This window comes from Lissotriton helveticus, chromosome 1_1 (genome assembly GCF_964261635.1).
Source record: "Lissotriton helveticus chromosome 1_1, aLisHel1.1, whole genome shotgun sequence".
Classification (NCBI taxonomy): Eukaryota; Metazoa; Chordata; class Amphibia; order Caudata; family Salamandridae; genus Lissotriton; species Lissotriton helveticus.
In genome coordinates this window covers 641,155,035-641,172,616 of record NC_136057.1, presented here as the reverse complement: position 1 = coordinate 641,172,616, position 17,582 = coordinate 641,155,035, and the positions used below count along the sequence as shown (strand labels likewise).

Genomic DNA, 17,582 nt, shown 5'->3' with positions numbered 1-17,582 from the left:
AGCCCTTGATAGTGCCCAGAGCAGAGCCCTGCTGGGCCAAGGATAGGAGAAACGGAAGAACTTCTGAAATAGGGACAGAAAGGGGATCCACAGCCTTTGCTGTGCACGATGCCACAAATTTGTTCCAGCTGCAGTCGTATACCAACTTCGTGAAGGGACGCCTGGCTGCTAGAATGACATCACAGACTTCAGGAGGCAAGTTAAAAGGAATCAACTGCCGCTGCTCAATCTCCACACAAAGAGGTGGAGGCTGGACAGGTTCGGGTGGAGGACGGTCCCCTGCTGCTGCGACAGAAGATCCTCCTGAAGAGGCAGTCGGATCGCAGGATCGATTGTCATACTGAGTAGCTCGGGATACCAAACTCTTCGAGCCCAGTCTGGTGCCACAAGAATGACTTAGGCCCGGTCGCGCCTGAACTTCTTCAGCACTCTGGGCAGAAGTGGTATAGGCGGAAAGGCGTACAACAGACCGCAACTCCAATCATGCCGAAAAGCGTTGCCTAGCGAGGGCCGCCTTGGAAATTCCAACGTACATAATTGTTGACATTGCACGTTCTCTTCGGTGGCGAATAGATCTAATCAAGGTTCTCTCCACTGTCTAAAGAGACCTTGCACCACGTCCGAGAGAAGACGCCATTCGTGATCCACAAATCACAAGTCCACATCACCCTTGCCTTAAGGGCCAGTTGCTAGAAGATCCACTGTCAAACTGATTTGTTTCACTAACAAAGCAGTACAAAGAACAGGACCGCTTTTCATCAGGAAGAAAATCACAAAATACATACACCAAAGAAACCCCCTCTCCAGATTGGCGCCCCACCTCAAAATGCCAGCATAGAAGAAAAACAAGCATTTGCAATGCAATAGGTCTCGCATTAGGAAAGTTTGAGCTATTGGTATTGTAAATGACAAATTGTTTATTTATGTGTTCGTTTTGAGAATAGCGAAATTAATAGCTTTGTTATTTACAATGCCAATAGTTTTAACTTTCGAAAATGTGACACCTATAACATTTGTAATGCAATATGGGTTGTATTTATGTGACTTAGTTATATTGATATTACAAATAACAATGGCTTTTAATTTTTTTAATAATTAATACTTAAATAAAAGTTATTGTAATTTATAATGGCAATAGCTTAAACTTTTGTAAATAACTTTTGTGAAGATTATGTTCAGTGTATTTTATTGTGACGAAAATCCAAGAACAGAAGTGAAATATTAACATCTTTTTGTGACATTTGTAATAATGTTTGAAACATTGAGAGAACAGATTTGAACCAGTTGTTGTTGAATGGTTGCACAGGTTGATGCTGTGGTGGCGCTGAGTGATGCTGTGGTGGCGACGAGTGATGTTGTGGTAGCGCATAGTGATGTTGTGGTGCCCCTGAGTGATGCTGTGGTGGTGCGGAGTGATGCTGTGGTGATGCAATAGATAGAGGGAGAGCGATCGATAGAGGGAGGGCGATAGATAGAGGGAGGGCGATAGATAGAGGGAGGGCGATAGATAGAGGGAGGGCGATAGATAGAGGGAGGGCGATAGATTGATAGCGCGAGGGCGATAGATAGAGGGAGGAACTGCCGTGGATAGGGTGAGTTACTCATGCTCTCAAGTAGAAATTGTCTGTACGCTGAAGAATTACTTTAAACCATTAATTTACGGAAGACACGGGCGCTTAATACTCTACACGTTCTGTCTCCTTTGTCCAGCACCAGCGGAGATCTCACGCGAGGAGTCTCTTGATTTACCATTTAGACTCGACACTGGAGGTATGAATTCCTTCCGCCGCGTTGTGATGGCATATCCTATAAAGGACTTTTGGCCGAAGGCAGATAGGGCTTTACAGATATATATATTTCCTTCATGCAGAGTACTAATGGAGATGTAATGCACGGCACAAGATAACATTAACCACAGGAAGTGATACGACCAAGGGAGCCATTCAGGTTTTCAAAGTAAGTGCTATAGTTAAAAACATGACGAAAAAGCAACAAGCATATACAGGGCAGTGTTTTGTATTCGTTTTTCTCCTTTTTCCTTTCCTTTACGGTGGTGGTGTTCAGATGGCTTCTTATTACACTGAATAAGTAAATATATGATGTGACGCTTTTTTGAAGAAAAAAAATGGTAAACTGGTGGAGCGAATATTGGCGGCTCAGAGATGTACAAATCGGTATTAAGGTGGAATTTTACTGGTTTCTTTTGATTGGTTATTACAGTGAGGTTGGTCCTGATGAGAACCCGGATTTAAAAGGGGTTTGAAACGCGTAGACAGTGGAACTACCAAACACTTGCTCACAATTGGTTTTGAAATAATCCTGCTTTGTTGTATTCTAATAAATGTAAATGTAAATGTTTAACAGGATGGAGCAATATGTAAAAATTGTATAGGATATAAAAGGATTTATGATTTACAGCAATGTTGTTTGGTATGAGAAGTAGGAGTATGAATGGGTAGTTTATAATTTTCTTTAAGAGTGGCTGACGTGAATGTGGGATGGCGAGAGAATTGTGGATTGTTGAATGAGATGGTAATATCCATTTTTGTGTAATGTATAGACAAAAGATGTATTAGATGTATGTTTAATGTCGAATTGAAAACCCTTTGAAAAAACTTTTTGATAATTGAATAAAAGCTACTAATGAGCTTGAAAACGGTTGATGGTACGTCCACACATTTTGTTGGGGTTGAAATAATTGTTGAATAACAAGCAGTACTGGCATTCTCTCTTGGTTGTTTATGTAGGTATACTTTTTGGCATGGCAGCTTCTTGATGGGTGCTTTATTTATGGCAAGGCAATATTGTCTGGACTGTGTATTTCTTCAATATATAAACACAGATTGTTGTAGCACTCCATCAAAGCAGCACAGTTCCATGCAACAGAACCTTGTTAGATAATACTTAATTTGAATGCAGTGGAATAATTCGGATTGTGAAATACTCATCCACCTGGTCCAGCAAGAAGGCAACTGCTGAGTGCAAACCACTGAACCCGGAAGCCTCAAATTTCAAACACTTACACCAAGTTTAGGGTAGCAAACACTCTGTCAAAGCAGCACAAAACCTTTCACATCTGTGTGCCTTCTGTAGTCCCCATAGAGCAGTGCTCAATTTGCAAAGAAATAAGTGCCAGGGCTCTCATCAGCAGGCCACTGCAGCTTGCGCCACGGATTGCCCCTGCCAGCGCTGCCAATGACAGTACAAACACAACTTATAACGAATAGTTTCTTACCTGTCGGTGTAGTTTTGCAGCTTGAAGATCTTTCTGGATTCACTATGCTGTGCATTATTCCGCGGTCTAGTGGTCGGGTCCGGAATCGTAGTCATTCTTTTTTTTTTTTTTTTTTCGTAGCCCAGGTGGACGTCGACGTCCCACCTTTTGGTGTCCTTCCTGTGACGTCGGCATGCTTCCTGCGGAAGCTCCCACCCTTGGGCGCCATCTTCGGATTCGTTTTTCTTTTCCGTTTGTGTTCTGTTTCCGAATTGTATGGCAATGTTTATATATTTTCCTTTTAACGCGGTTTCCCTTGAAGTTCCATGAAGCCTTTTTATTATTATTATTATTTTTTTTTTTTACCACCTACTTTCTCCAGCCTCATTTTTCTGACGGATGTGGGTGGGTTCGCTAGTGAATCCAGAAAGATCTTCAAGCTGCAAAACTACACAGACAGGTAAGAAACTATTCGTTTTGCAGCGTGAATCTTTCTGGATTCACTATGCTGTGCATAGACTTCGTAGCGGTTTGTTGTTATTGTGGCGGCTGGGTGGAAGATGAGCTTGGGTTCTTGGATATGTGCTGAAGCACCTTCTGTCCCACTTGTGCTTCCTTGTTCATTTGTATGTCCACACAGTAGTGTTTTGTAAACGTGTGCACAGAAGCCCATGTTGCCGCCAGGCATATGTCCTGAATAGGAGTCTTTGCCAAGAAGGCTATTGTAGCTCCCTTCTTCCTTGTTGAATGGGCCCGTGGCCCTTCTGTTAGTTCCTGCCCAGCTTGTTTGTGGCAGAATTGTATAGCTTGCGCGATCCATCGTGCAATTGTCCCTTTAGTAACAGCTTTTCCCATGAAACTTTCAGCAAAGGATACAAAAAACTGTTTTGTTTTTCTGTGATCTTTAGTTCTCTCTATGTAATGCATGACTGCGCGTCTCGTGTCCAGAGTGTGCAGTGCCCTTTCTGCTTTTGTTGTTGGTTTCTGGAAGAAACTTGGTATTTGAATTGTCTGGTTGATGTGGAACTTGGACACCACCTTTGGCATAAAGTGTGGGTCCGTTCTCATTACCACCCTATCGTTGTGAATTTGTATGTAGGGTTCTTGTAGCGTTAACGCCTGCAGCTCGCTTACTCTGCGTAGTGAGGTGATTGCCACTAGGAATGCTGTTTTTAACGTTAGCATCTGTAGTGAGGCTTTATGCATCGGTTCAAAGGGTGCCTTCATGAGTTCTGTCAGCACTATATTGAGGTTCCATGCCGGTGCTGGTAACCTTTTAGGCAGTGCGATCCTTTTTGCACCTTCCAAGAATCTTTTTACAATCATAGAAGTAAAGAAGCTTTTGCCTGTTTCCCCCCTAGTGTAGGCGACAATGGCTGCTAGGTGTACCCTTAGCAATGATGAGCTCAGGTTGGTCTCGAGCAGGTGCGTGAGGTACTTAAGGACCGTAGAGTCTCTTGTCATCTTGTTGTGCAGACCTTCCTTTCTGCACCATAATGTGAACCTCTTCCATTTGGCCACGTAGCACTTACGGGTGCTTGGTCTTCTTGCCTCTCGAAGTACCCTCAGGGTGCTCTCAGGTAGCTTTAGGTGTGCGGACTCTATGTCCTCAGGAGCCAGGCTGCTAGGCTGAGACTTTCTGGCTCTGGATGCAACACCTCTCCGTTTTGCATGGAGAGTAGGTCTTTCCTTCTCCCAAATTTGTGTGGTGCACTCTGTGTCATTTCCATAATCTGTGAGTACCATGTCTGCCTGGCACACTGGGGTGCGACCAGTATCAGGGCCATGTTGCTTGCCCTGCACTTGCGGAGTACCTTGTGTATCAGGGGAATCGGCGGAAAAGCGTAGGCAAATGTCTTTGACCAGCTTATCCATAGGGCATTCCCCAGGGACCCTTCGCCTGGTTGTCTCAATGCGAAGTGTTGGCATTTTGCATTCTGGTGTGTTGCAAACAGGTCTATTGACGGTGTTCCCCACCTGTCGAACAGTCTCTTTGTTTCTTGTGCATTCAGCTCCCATTCGTGTGAGGCCGATGTCTGTCTGCTGAGCCAGTCCGCTTCCACGTTGTCTTTTCCTGGCAGATGTATCGCCAGTAGATCTATTTTCAGGGGTATTGCCCATTTCCATATTTCCTGCGCTAGCTCGGACAGCGGGGCTGATTGTGTTCCTCCTTGTTTGTTTATGTAGAACATCGCTGTTGTGTTGTCCGTCTGGATTAGCACTGTTTGGTTGTACACCTTCGTCTGGAAGGCTTTCATAGCTAGGAGAACGGTCTTTAGTTCTAGGTAATTGATGTGCTTGATCGCATCCGCTTGTGTCCACAGGCCCCTCACTCGGAGTTTTTCCATGTGTGCTCCCCATCCCTTTTGGGATGCGTCCGTGGTGATGGTCACTGTTGGTGTTGGTGGCGTTAGAAGCTTCTCCTTTGTTATGTTTCTTTTGTCCCGCCATGATATCTCCTCGTGCACTGCGTGCGTTACAACCACTAGGTCCTCCCAACACCCTGTTGCTTGTGACCATTGGTCCTGCAGCCACTCCTGGAGTGGTCTCATGTGTAGTCGGACATTTGGTATTATGTGGATGCATGAGGCCATCATGCCCATCATCTTGCTCACCATCCTCACTGTCAGAGCTTGCCCTTCTGGTAGAGGCGTGCCTCCTTCAACAGCGCCGTCGTTCTCTTCTCGCTGGGGAACACCTTCCCCTGCACGGTGTTGATTTGTGCCCCCAGAAATATCTTGACCTGTTCTGGGTTTATCGAGGATTTCTTCCAGTGGATGGAGAAACCCAGGGCCATTAGTGTGTCTGTCACTCTTTGAGCGTGCTGCTTGCACGTGTTGTATGACTTTGCCTTTATGGGCCAATCGTCTAGGTAAGGGTATACGTGTATCCCCTCCCTCCTTAAGTGCGCTGCGACTGCTGCCAGACACTTTGTGAACACCCTCGGTGCTGATTTTAGTCCGAAGGCCAATGCCGTGAATTGATAGTGGTCTGAGTGGATTGCAAATCGTAGCAGATGTTTGTGCCGTCTGTTCATTGGGATGTGTAGGTAGGCATCCTTTAGGTCTATGGTGACCATGAAGTCCCCTGTTTGAATCTGTGGAAGTACTTCTTGCAGGGAAGTCATTTTGAATATTTCTGTCTTTATGAATTTGTTGAGGAACCTTAGGTCCAGGATGGGTCTCATTATTTCGTCTACCTTGGGTACTAGGAAGTACGTAGAGTACACCCCCTTGTTCCTTTCCATGGGAGGTACAGGCTCGATAGCCTCCTTTAGTAGCAGTTCCTCTGCCTCCCTCTGAAGAAGCTCTAGTTCCTTCTTTGCTAGTGCTCTTTTCTTTGGTCTTCTGCTTGGTGGTGTGTTTTCTAACTCTATGCAGTACCCGTACTGTATTGTGTTGATGATCCATTTGTCTGTTGTAATCTTTCTCCACTCCTGGAGGAAAAGTTTTAATCTTCCTCTCACTGGTGTCACGTGCTTGTGGTGTTTCAGTGCGTGAGACTCCTGTTTTTTGTTTTTGTGCTCCACCCTTGGAGATTTTTGTAGGGTGTGCACTGTCAATGTGGCAGAGTCACTTGAAGGTGGTTTGCTGTCCACCCCTCCTGTTGTTTCCACGTCCACTCGCCCTCCCGCGAAAGGACTGGCCCCTATGTTGGTATTGCCACTGCTGTTTTTGCTGGCCATGCTGTGTATGGGTGTCGCTTTGGTGGGAATGTTGGAAGGACTGATGAGACGTTCCCTTCTGGTTCCCCCCTCTCCCGTGTGGTCTCCGTGACGGGGTCCCTCTCTCCGCTCCCCTGAATTGCAAGGCCCCCATGGATCTTGCGGTGTCATTATCCTTTTTGAGCTGTGAGAGCTTGTCGTCCACTGGTGCTCCGAACAGTGTTTCACCGTTGAACGGAGTGTTCAGGATGTTGTGTTGCACCTCCGGTTTAAAGCCTGATATTCTGAGCCAGGCTTGTCTTCTTTCAGTGATGCCCAGCATCATAAGCCTGCTGGCCGTGTCTGCCCCGTCCAGTGCTGTTTTTAGGCAAGAGTTTGCCAAGTTCTTCCCTTCCTCTACTAGGTGCGTAGCCCTTTGTTGGTGTTCCTGAGGGAGGTGTTTCACCAACTGCCCCAGTTCCTCCATGATTTGGTAATGGTGTCTGTTGAGCAGTGCGTTGGAATTAGCCATGCACCAGTGCATAGCGGCATTCCTTTCGATTTTTCTTCCTGTTAGGTCCATCCTTCTGCTCTCTTTATCAGGGGGTGGACCCGAAGTAGTTGGCACATTGGCCCTTCTTCTTGCTGTTGCAGTGATGATAGAGTCAGCAGCGACCGTCCCCTGTATGTAGGCTGGGTCCTTTGAGGAGTGCTTGTATTTTTTCTCCGTCCTTTACTTGACGGGTTTACAAGTAGCAGGCTCCTTGAATGTCTCTCTTCCTTGCCCTTTGATGCTTTCATGCATTGGCAGGTACTGGCTCCTAGTGTGCATTGGAAGTAGTGTTTCTACTAGGAAATCCCCTTTCGGCACCTCCTCTTCGAGCTGGACTCTGAACGCTGTTGCTGCGTTCTTGATGCATTCATTGTACAGTCCAATGTCGTCCGGTGGCGAGGGCCTCGCTGGATAGGAGTCCACTCCCTCTTCTGGACTTTCAGCTTCGACGTCCTGCCACTCTACCTCCTGTGTATCCGAGTATGTCGATTCTTGGTACACCCTCTGTTCGTCATCTCTCTCCTTCTCGTAATAGGCGTTATCATCTTCCTGATATGCCAGATCTTCCAAGCTCTCCGATGCTTATTCTACCTCGAATTCTTCCTCTTCTTCCTCGACCAAATGTACTTCTGGTGACTTGGGCCTCGAAGGAATTGTGTAAGATTTCATTTTTTCTTCGAAATCTTTCTTTCGCTGCAGGATGTTCTCCATCTCTGCTTCGAGTCTCCTCTTCTTTCTTTCCATCTCTGCCGCCTGTTCGGCGTCGAGTGGTTGTGCCGGTCTCTTCGGTGCGCTGGATGGCATCGAGATGGGTTTCGGCGTCTAGACTCGTTTCGTCGGCGAGGCTGTTTTCGGCGTCGAGACTGGTCTTGCGTCTTTCGGCGTCGACTTCGAAGATGTTTTCAGAGTTGAGCGCTCCTTTTCTTGGAGGCTTTTCGACGACTTTGGTTGGTCGCCGTCCCTCGGCGCAAGGGAGTCCTTCTGTGAGAATCCGCTGGGCCTGGATGTCGCTGCGGATGCCGAAGTTATCGGCGTCGGCGCTTTCTGGGTCTTGCCCTCGTTTTTTCGAGAGTCTTGGGTAGAATGACGAGAGTCTTTCGGGCCTTTTTGGGGCGTCGAGTCTCCTACCTTTTCTGTAGTCTTCTTATTATCGGTCTCTGCGACCGTGTAGCCGATGTCTTTTCAGAGACGTAATCCTCCTCGTCGGTCGAGAGTCCCAGGTCTCGAAGGGACGGTGGTTGGCCCTTGCCCTGCATGGTGTAGTTTGCTATACTTTGCCTCTCTCTCACTCGAAGGGTCTTCGGGGTGAATGCGGAGCAGGCGTTGCAATCTTTGCTTTCGTGGTCGACCGGCAGGCAGAGGTTACAGACTGGGTGTTGGTCCTTCTGCGCGTACTTATGATGGCAGTTGCGGCAGAATTTGAATGGTGTTTTGTCCATGTCTTGCGTTCAGGGGGCCCCCTGATTGCGCATTCTCGTCTGGACGTCGTCCTTTCGATGGTGTAGTCTTCCTTCGTCTTCTCCAATGTTTTTCCTCCAAAAACTCGAGTCTTGCTTCTTCTTCTCTCCTAATCTCTGGAACCCTCTCGGGAACGATCCAGACCCAACGGCGGAAAAAAGAATCTGAAGATGGCGCCCAAGGGTGGGAGCTTCCGCAGGAAGCATGCCGACGTCACAGGAAGGACACCAAAAGGTGGGACGTCGACGCTCACCTGGGCTACGAAAAAAAAAAAAAAACGAAGAAAAGACTACGATTCCGGACCCAACCACTCGACCGCGGAATAATGCACAGCATAGTGAATCCAGAAAGATTCACGCTGCAAAACCATCACACTCATACAAGTGTGACACTTCAGACTATTCCAGGCCTGCACAGCTATAAGAATTGCTTGGGCAGCAGGTAATAGTCATTTTTAGTGTATATTGAATTAATAATGGACTGTTTTTGTGTTATTTATCTCGGACAGCGCCACCTTGTGGCAGACTGTCACAAGCGTTGTGTTGACAATTGAGTGTCTGTGCCGACCAGCGGAAACCACTGGCTTAAATTAAGCACTGCCACAGAGTTGTTATTCTTGCATGATTCCTTTATTTCTAATCTTCATTTCGCAGTAAAATAGTGTTCAATTCTCAATGAGAGAATCTCATTCATTTAAGAAGTTCAATTCTATATCTGGAAATCAATAGCAATGGTCATGATTGTACCTCGGCCACATATGTGAACCTTCACCTTGTCGCATCTTTCGCAATGTTGGGAAGTCCAAACCTTGCTATATATATATATCACGGTGGTCAGCACAAGTTGAGTGGACTGACATAAAATGAACTCTCTATGGTTGGGCGAGTGGTTTTCTAGCCATAAGGTAAATTTATCTGTTGGCTGAAGAACATAGTTAGTTGTTCACCCGTGGGCACGGGGTCCCCCAATCCCAGTACCAAGGAGTGGACGCGTTTCCCTCGAATGTCTCACACATCAGTGCTTGCGGTGCCTCTGTATACATCAGCTACATTGAGACCAGTAATAGACTGTCCTAAACCTAGCAGGGTTCACATTGCTGGTCAGCGTTAGCAGACCTTTGAAGCTGCGGCGGCCGGCACAGGTAAACACGGAGGGGCGGTGGGGCAGGCAGAGGGCGTTGTGTGTCAGCTTCGCCCCTGACATGCCATTGCCCGGCCTCACCACACTTACCTGTGCCTGCCACCGCTAGTTTGTAGTGGACATGGAATTTCTGGTCCCCGTCGTTTTATTTCTCTGAAAGCAAATAGACACATTGAATTACCTCATTTTAGCAGAATAGAAAGTTAAAAGGCAGTGAAGAGATGCTTGGTGCTCAGACCATTATGAATTGGTCAGTTCTCGGACTGTGTGGAGAGGGCAGTTGGAATGTTTTACTAATACACATTTGAGGTGGCAAAGAAGCCCTACACACTGTGACCAATGCAGAAGAGTGAGATTACAATGCAGGGTTGCTTACTCCAAGGACCCAGGAACATGCTTTAGCACAGTGGCCCTCACAAGATTCTAACACTAACATATTCTAGTGTATTGCTGAAAGGATTAATGTCAAGTCCCATACTTCAATGGCTAAAATCTCCCCACTGGACCATTTCTGGTTTATAGCATTAACTTTCCTGATTGAGCCTTTTTCTAAGATCTCCCAATGCTCGCAGGTAAGGGACTAAAACAACACGTTTTGTTTAAGTTCTTTCTCTAAGTTCTTTCTCTGCTGATTTCTGTTTAATCCCTATTCATTTTCTTATAGTTTTTTTTCCCGAAACGGCCATAAAAAAATTAGCTAAAAAAATAAACGACTATTAACTGTATTGTGTAACAACGGACAGAAAGACCGAGGTGATGCACGCTTTGTGCTCGGTTGTGGAGTCTCCTAATTAGACAAGTACAGTGGAGCGAAGATTGGTCCAGTAGCGCTGGAAGGTAGCAGAGTTGGATTTATTGCGCTGTTACGAGCATAAGGCGCTGTAAAACCAGAGCATTCCATCCACCGTAAGCGGGTACGTGTTTTTTCTGTAGGCTGATTTGGATTCAAAATGTGTGCTAATTTATGCAAACATGGTATGATTCATGTGAATTGTACTATAGCATTTATGTAGCGCTGCATACCTCAGATGGCTGCGTGAAGCGCTTTGATTTGCATGGAGATCCTGGCGCCCTTACGGAGTGCATGGTTGGGAAAGATGCTTGTTAAAGATGGACCCAGGGCTTTAAGTGAGATGAAAAAACGGGGGGGGGGGGGGTTGGAGGGAGGCAGGGGGCGTTCCCAAACGGCCATGGCTGCTGTAATTAAAGGCGTGGCTTAGAAAACACATATCTGAACATCTGTGCTTAGCACAGTGTCGGCCGACTGGTATTCGGCTGCTTCTGTCATTGCATCCATATACAGGGCTTTAAGTGAGATGAAAAAACGGGGGGGGGTGTATCTCTCAAAGGGGCTTGGCCTATGTTGTTAAGGGTGTGGCTTAAAAAAATAGTTGTTAGGTTTTTTTCATTAGTGTCTGCGTCATTCTGAAGCTATGGTCCTGTCAGGGTAGGGGATTTTTTGTCCTTGTCCTGGTTATTTGGGGTCTATAGTGGTGGTTACGATAATTATGGTACATAAAGCTGAGGCAGTTTGAGAGGCGCTCTGGGTGTTATCTTAAGCGGGTAATGAAGACCTCATTTAGCCTGGTGTGTTGTCGCAGGCCTTCGTGGATGTCACATTCCAAACGCTCTGCGGCCAGTGAGTTTGTTGCGGCAGCATTACCATGTTCGCCTCGACAACAAAAATTGAAGTGTTAAAGTGTTTGTTGCCAAGGGGAGGAGAGTATGCAGGCGCCAGCGGATGCGAGCAAAGCGGAGGTCTTATTTGACTTACTGCATGAGGAGCGTGCCTCAAGTGAAGGGAGAGGAGGCAGGGGCTGCGGAGGTACACGTGTGCCCAAAGGTAAGCGCCCGGCAAGTGAAAGGCAGGCTCCAGGGGATTTAGTGGAGGCTTTTGGGAACAGCGAGTGAGTTGTGTGGTGGAAAGAACAGGCCAGCAGGGGGCAGCAGAGTGCTTGCGCCTGTTCAGCATAAGCACTCAGTTTAACAAGCATTGGCCGCGCGACCCGACCGGGAGTTGTGTCGGGGGAAAAATTAATTTAAAAACAAGAAGAGTCAAATGTCAACGAGCTGGAGAAAAACATGGGCGTGGCGAGATTCTGAATGGCTAATTAATGTGTTTACATGTGAGACTTGACAAAACAAGCAGGAAGTGGGATAAGGGAGGGGGTCGCAAATGGTGAGCACTTTCGAGGCCCCTTTGATGTTCTCAGTGGCCGCGCGGCTCACTGAGAACATCAAAGCGGCCACGAAAGTGCTCCCAAAGGCTTCAGGCGGACAAATGGTGCGTGCGCCTGGCGCACATGCACTGTACCCGATCCGCCTAGAGACTTTGGGAGTACGTTTGAAAGCCCCTACTTAATATCGCGCCAAAGCATCGCTAACGCGGTGGCTCAGCGAGACCTAAAAACATGGGTGCAACACCTTTCTCTGTTCAAGCAGACACACTATGGAATTCATTACTCCCAAAAAATATAGTAGTTGTAAAGGGACAGCTGAAATTCCAGGAGCCTAGTCCCGACAGTTCGACGACTTCGGAGGGCTGGAAGAGGTCCCCCGCTACACGGCGGAGGAGGGCACTGGTCATTCCAGGAGCCTAGTCCCGACAGCTCGACGACTTCGGAGGGCTGGAAGTGGTCCCCCGCTACACGGCGGAGGAGGGCACTGGACATCGAATGCTGTCTTATTTAAAGCGCTTTGATAACCTAATCGGCTCAAGTTACTGAAATGTGCAACGTAACTGATTCTATGTAAACTGCTGTGATAACATGTAACGGAACTGGTGCTATGTAAAGCGCTCTGATAACCTAATCGGTTCAAGTTCGCGCTATAGAAAACTCTAAAAATAAAATAAATAAAATAAGATCCACAGATAACCATTAGTAGGGCCCTGAAGTGTTAGCCCCTGGTAAACGCTACAAGTATTCCCCCTTATGTGGGAGTATATATTTCCATGTATACACCATTTCCCAGTCCAACAGGTACTTTGAAGAACCTTTGCCCACCCCCAAGGGTCAGGTAGACGACAGAATGATCAATCCATATCTACATATGGAACATAGTTAGCATCTCCCCCTGTCACACTGGGAATCTGAGGCCAACTAGACAATCAGAGACCCTGTTGAGGAATTGCAATTAGTGACATATTAAAACCATGTTATGTCTGTACCATTCAGCCTTCCATGTGCATACCACCCTGTGTGTCTATGTCAGTGTGTAGTGCCACAAAGGGTAAACCAAGGACGAACCTGAATCATCTTCACCAGCGCTGTTCTCTCAGCCACCTACTTGATTTGATGTGATTTAAATTTATAAAGCGCAACACATGCCGAAAGGCATCTAGGTGCTGCCTAAACTGAAAAAGACTGAACCTGGCACAAGAGAAGATTAAGAAGCAGAGGTAAAAGTTTTAAGAAGCTTTCTAAAATCTTAATGGTTTGGAATGTTCCTTTAAGGGTCAGGCACTTGGTTCCAAAGGCGAGTGGTAGCATAATCTACTGGATATACCATCTAAGCTGGTCCTTGAACAGGGTAGGGCTCGCTCGAAAGACTATGATATCAAACCAGACACTTTCTTTATCACTGAATCATGGCTCAAGGAATAGTGCAATTCGGACATTGCTCTTACACTTCCTCCAGTCTATACCATACATAGACAAGATAGAACAGAGACCAGTGGAGGTGGACTGGCAATTATTTTCCAGGACAAACTAGCACAAAAACTTCCAGAAAGAAAAAACTGAAATTCCAACCATCAGCTCCAAAGTACAACCAGACCTCAATAGACCAGCATCTTCGCTATAAGCAGCATGAGTGTAGGTGGAGAAGAGCTTAGAACTTATAAGGAGGAAGATTTAGTTTAGTTTAAACAAACCCAAATAACTTAAAGTGCACAGATCAAGATAGATAAGAAGGCAAATTTCTCAAAGCAGATTATTTTAGCCCAACATGACTAAAAATACATATTTTCTATCGCTAAATCATTCTTACAAACAAAAGCGTTGGCCAGAGAGATTCCATCCCCCCCCCCCCCCCCCCCCCCAATACTCTGTAATCAAATTTTCGCATTTTTGGAAGAAAAAAATTGGAACATTCAACAAGAGTTTAGTGCGAGTCTGCTGATACAACAGGAACCAGAGGTCGAGCCTCCCCCCCCCCCCCCCCCCCCAAGACAGAACTCTATTTCAAGTCTTTTAGAGAACAAGCCTAGAACATTCAGTCCAAGCAACCCTTTCTTGTAAATTAGGTTCTCCATTTCACCCCTCACCTCCTTAAGTCCTCCATAAAATTGTGGCTATAGTGAATCCATTATTTAATGAAATTGTAAATACCTCTCTGACCACTACAGCAGTTCCAATTGACTGGAAAGCTGCAGTGGTTAAACCACTACAAAAAAAACTTCTCTCGGATCCCGCCAACCCTCTCAAACTTGCACCCTAACTCCTTACTACCTCTATTAAAGAAAATCACTGAAAAACTGGTAAACAGCCTGTTGATGGCATTCCTGAAGAAACCAACATTTTCCATCCTAGGCAGTCGGGTTTCCATCCCAAACATTCTACGGAGTCAGTCCTACTGGAAGTGGTACACACTCTCAAATTAACATTGGATGCAGGTAAGAATACGTTACTAATTTTATTAGATCTTTCAGCCGCATTTGACGCCATTTCACACAATATCCTTTAACTGTGGCATTACTCATCTCGCCTTAGCCTGGTTAAAATCCTTTCTTTCAGACCACAGACAAATGGTGGTGCTATGACCTTTTTCTATCACTTGGAAAAAACACCACCCCAGGGTTACCACAGGGTTCTTCTCTTAGGCCTGCATAGTTCAACATATATATATGGCCCCCCTCCTCAAGCTGATCTCCTCTGGCATCAATACCACATCATACGCAGATGACACTCTGCTTATCTTGGAACTTGACAAGGCATCCATGGGCTCAGAGTTGAACTTCAAACACCGTCTAACTCAGGTAATCTGGTGGATGCAGTCCAACCACCTTATATGCAACACAGAAAAAACGGAGATCATGCTCCTAGGTAAGACTAATTCCTTCAACCTGATAACATGGTGGCCAGACTCTTCTGGCCCACCCCCGGCAAAACACAGTTACTGTAGTAAAAGATCTAGCGGTGAAATTTGACGATGGTCTATCCTTTAAGCCACAAGTTCTTGCTGTGGCAGGGACACGTTTCAACCTGATAAAAGCACACAAAAAACCGTGGACTACCTCCCACCAGCAGCAAGAAAGACAGTAGTCCTTGCATTATTTACACCCAGACTGGACTATTGTGACAGTCTAAATTTACACACAGTCTAAACTTTGCATGCTGAGAACTATTTCAAAGAAAATCATATTACCAAGCTTCTGTGCTTCCAGAGCTATGGCATCAGCTCCTCGGACAACAATGTTGCTCAGCTTAGTCTGGATGGTCTTCTTTGGGGCCACAGCAGCAGTCCTGTAAAAGCACAAGTCAAATGGATCATTGGGTATTCTTTTACCATTATACTGGGTGTACAACCACTCCAAATGTCACAATCAAGGGTGGTCATTCAGTTCTAAATTAGGAAGGGTATGCTATATTCTGAGACAGTCTGCATCATATGTTTTGATAGTCAGTAACATTATTTGAATAGCCCTTCTTTACACAACAGGTGTTACTACTCAACAAAAAGCATGTTATACAATTCAGAAGGAGGAGTGAACTAGTTCAATTTGAAAGTGGTGAATGGAATTTGCATACATTTCTTAGCAGCAGCTAATTGACCAAATAGGCATTATTTGCTGTTGGGGGTACCACGTTTAAAGACAGACTCTGAGCAATGTTTCTCAAGAATGCGTCTACATAAACTGCAAAGCAATAGCCTAGTAGTGGCTTTAAGTGCAATCTGCTGTAAACATCTGACCTAGAATTTCAAAGTTTAAATTTGCCATTATAGAGTCACCCCATAGTAAACAGTATTGTGTTCAAATGGGTCTTGCAAAGTTATATTTGGAAAATTAAATAAGAGCAATACCATAAATGGTGTATCGAGCACAAATAAACTGAATTAAAAAACTCAGTTTCGCAAGCCATATACATTTCTACTTGATATGGGGCACGCTGTTACTAAACAAAAAGACATTTCTCAGTCTATATTTCCACATGCAGACAAGCTATGCACGAGTTAAGAGGCTAGAAAACAACAACGCTGATACAGAGTTCGAACAAATTACTTACACAGAAGCTGCATAGGCCATGGATGAAACGCCTCCGTAGTGAAAGCCATCATGGCAAAGCTTCGCCTTCAGACCGGATGCTTTCCGAGACATCTTTTTGGGAGGACCACTGGAGAAACTCGATTGTAAATCTGCTCGCTTTGAACTGAGCTTCTTGTACTGAGACTGCACATGATACTGACAATATTCACAATCATTCTGCAGAAAGAAAAGCGACTTTAAGAGCCAAATTGTAAAAGGCAGGAAAAAAGATGAAAACATAGGACCAAGAAGCAAAACTAGAGTGCCTATATTTTACTCTGGTTCGGCAAACACGTGGGAGCAGAGTTTAAGTTCGCTATTTGAGGAAGAGATTCCTGTGGCCCGGAAGAACAAAGCCATACGTTTTTTCCTTATCAAGTTATCATCCCAGCGAGTGTAGTTGTTTGATTTAAGAAAAGGGAAAAGGAATATGCTACTTACCAGTATGCATCTGTTCTTGGCATGTAGGGCTGCTGACATTCATATCTGTGCATAGATCGCCGCCTAGTGTTGGGTCCGGATGATTGCACATTGTTGTCCTGGAAGAGTCTTCGAAGTATCACGAGATAGGTGGCTCCCCCCCCTGGACTACAGTGCGCATGGGCATCCTCTCCATCCTTAGATTGTTTTTCGCCATTGTGGCAGAGGTGGAGTGTTGTACAGTAATGGATGTCCATGCAAGAAAAAGAGAGGTAGAATGAATGCTACAGCTGCGACAGGCACCGGGGAGGAGGGTGGGCGATATGAATGTCAGCAGCCCTACATGCCAAGAACAGATGCATACTGGTAATGAATATGCTACTTACCAGTATGCATCTGTTCTTGGCATGTAGGCCTGCTAACATTCATATCTATTGCATAGATCGCCGCCTAGTGTTGGGTCCGGATGATTGCACATTGTTGTCCTGGAAGAGTCTTCGAAGTATCACGAGATAGGTGGCTCCTCCCCTGGACTACAGTGTGCATGGGCATCGACTCCATCCCCAGATTGTTTTTAGCCATTGTGTCAGAGATGGAGTGAAATAGTGTAAATGATGTCCATGCTAATGATTGAATGCAAGAAAGTATCTGCAGCCGCTACGGGCGCCGGGGAGGAGGGCGGGCGATATGAATGTTAGCAGCCCTACATGCCAAGAACAGATGCATACTGGTAAGTAGCATATTCAGTTCGAGGCATGTGGGCTGCTAAATTCATATCTATTGCATAGAATACATAGCAGTCCCTCCATTAACGGCGGCCGCCCGTGCCAGCTGCAGAAGTCTGAAAGAGAGTTTTGAGAACAGCCTGTCCTACAGCTGCCTGCTGCTTGGAATGCACATCTACACA

At 45.9% G+C, this 17,582-nt stretch overlaps 1 protein-coding gene across 3 annotated transcripts in view; it reads right to left on the bottom strand.

Annotated features, from left to right (window-relative positions):
• Positions 1-17,582, bottom strand: part of MCM10 (minichromosome maintenance 10 replication initiation factor) — a 306,573-nt gene that overhangs the window by 103,676 nt on the left and 185,315 nt on the right. For all 3 annotated transcript variants that reach the window (XR_013606921.1, XM_078674170.1, XM_078674171.1), the window contains exons 10-11: positions 16,236-16,432; positions 15,376-15,473 (exon numbers count right to left, since the gene is read on the bottom strand). Coding sequence is in view for 2 of the 3 variants with exons in the window: in XM_078674170.1 (XP_078530296.1) it covers positions 15,376-15,473; positions 16,236-16,432 (295 nt within the window). In the remaining variant the exon portion in view is untranslated. The remainder of the gene's footprint in view (positions 1-15,375; positions 15,474-16,235; positions 16,433-17,582) is intronic.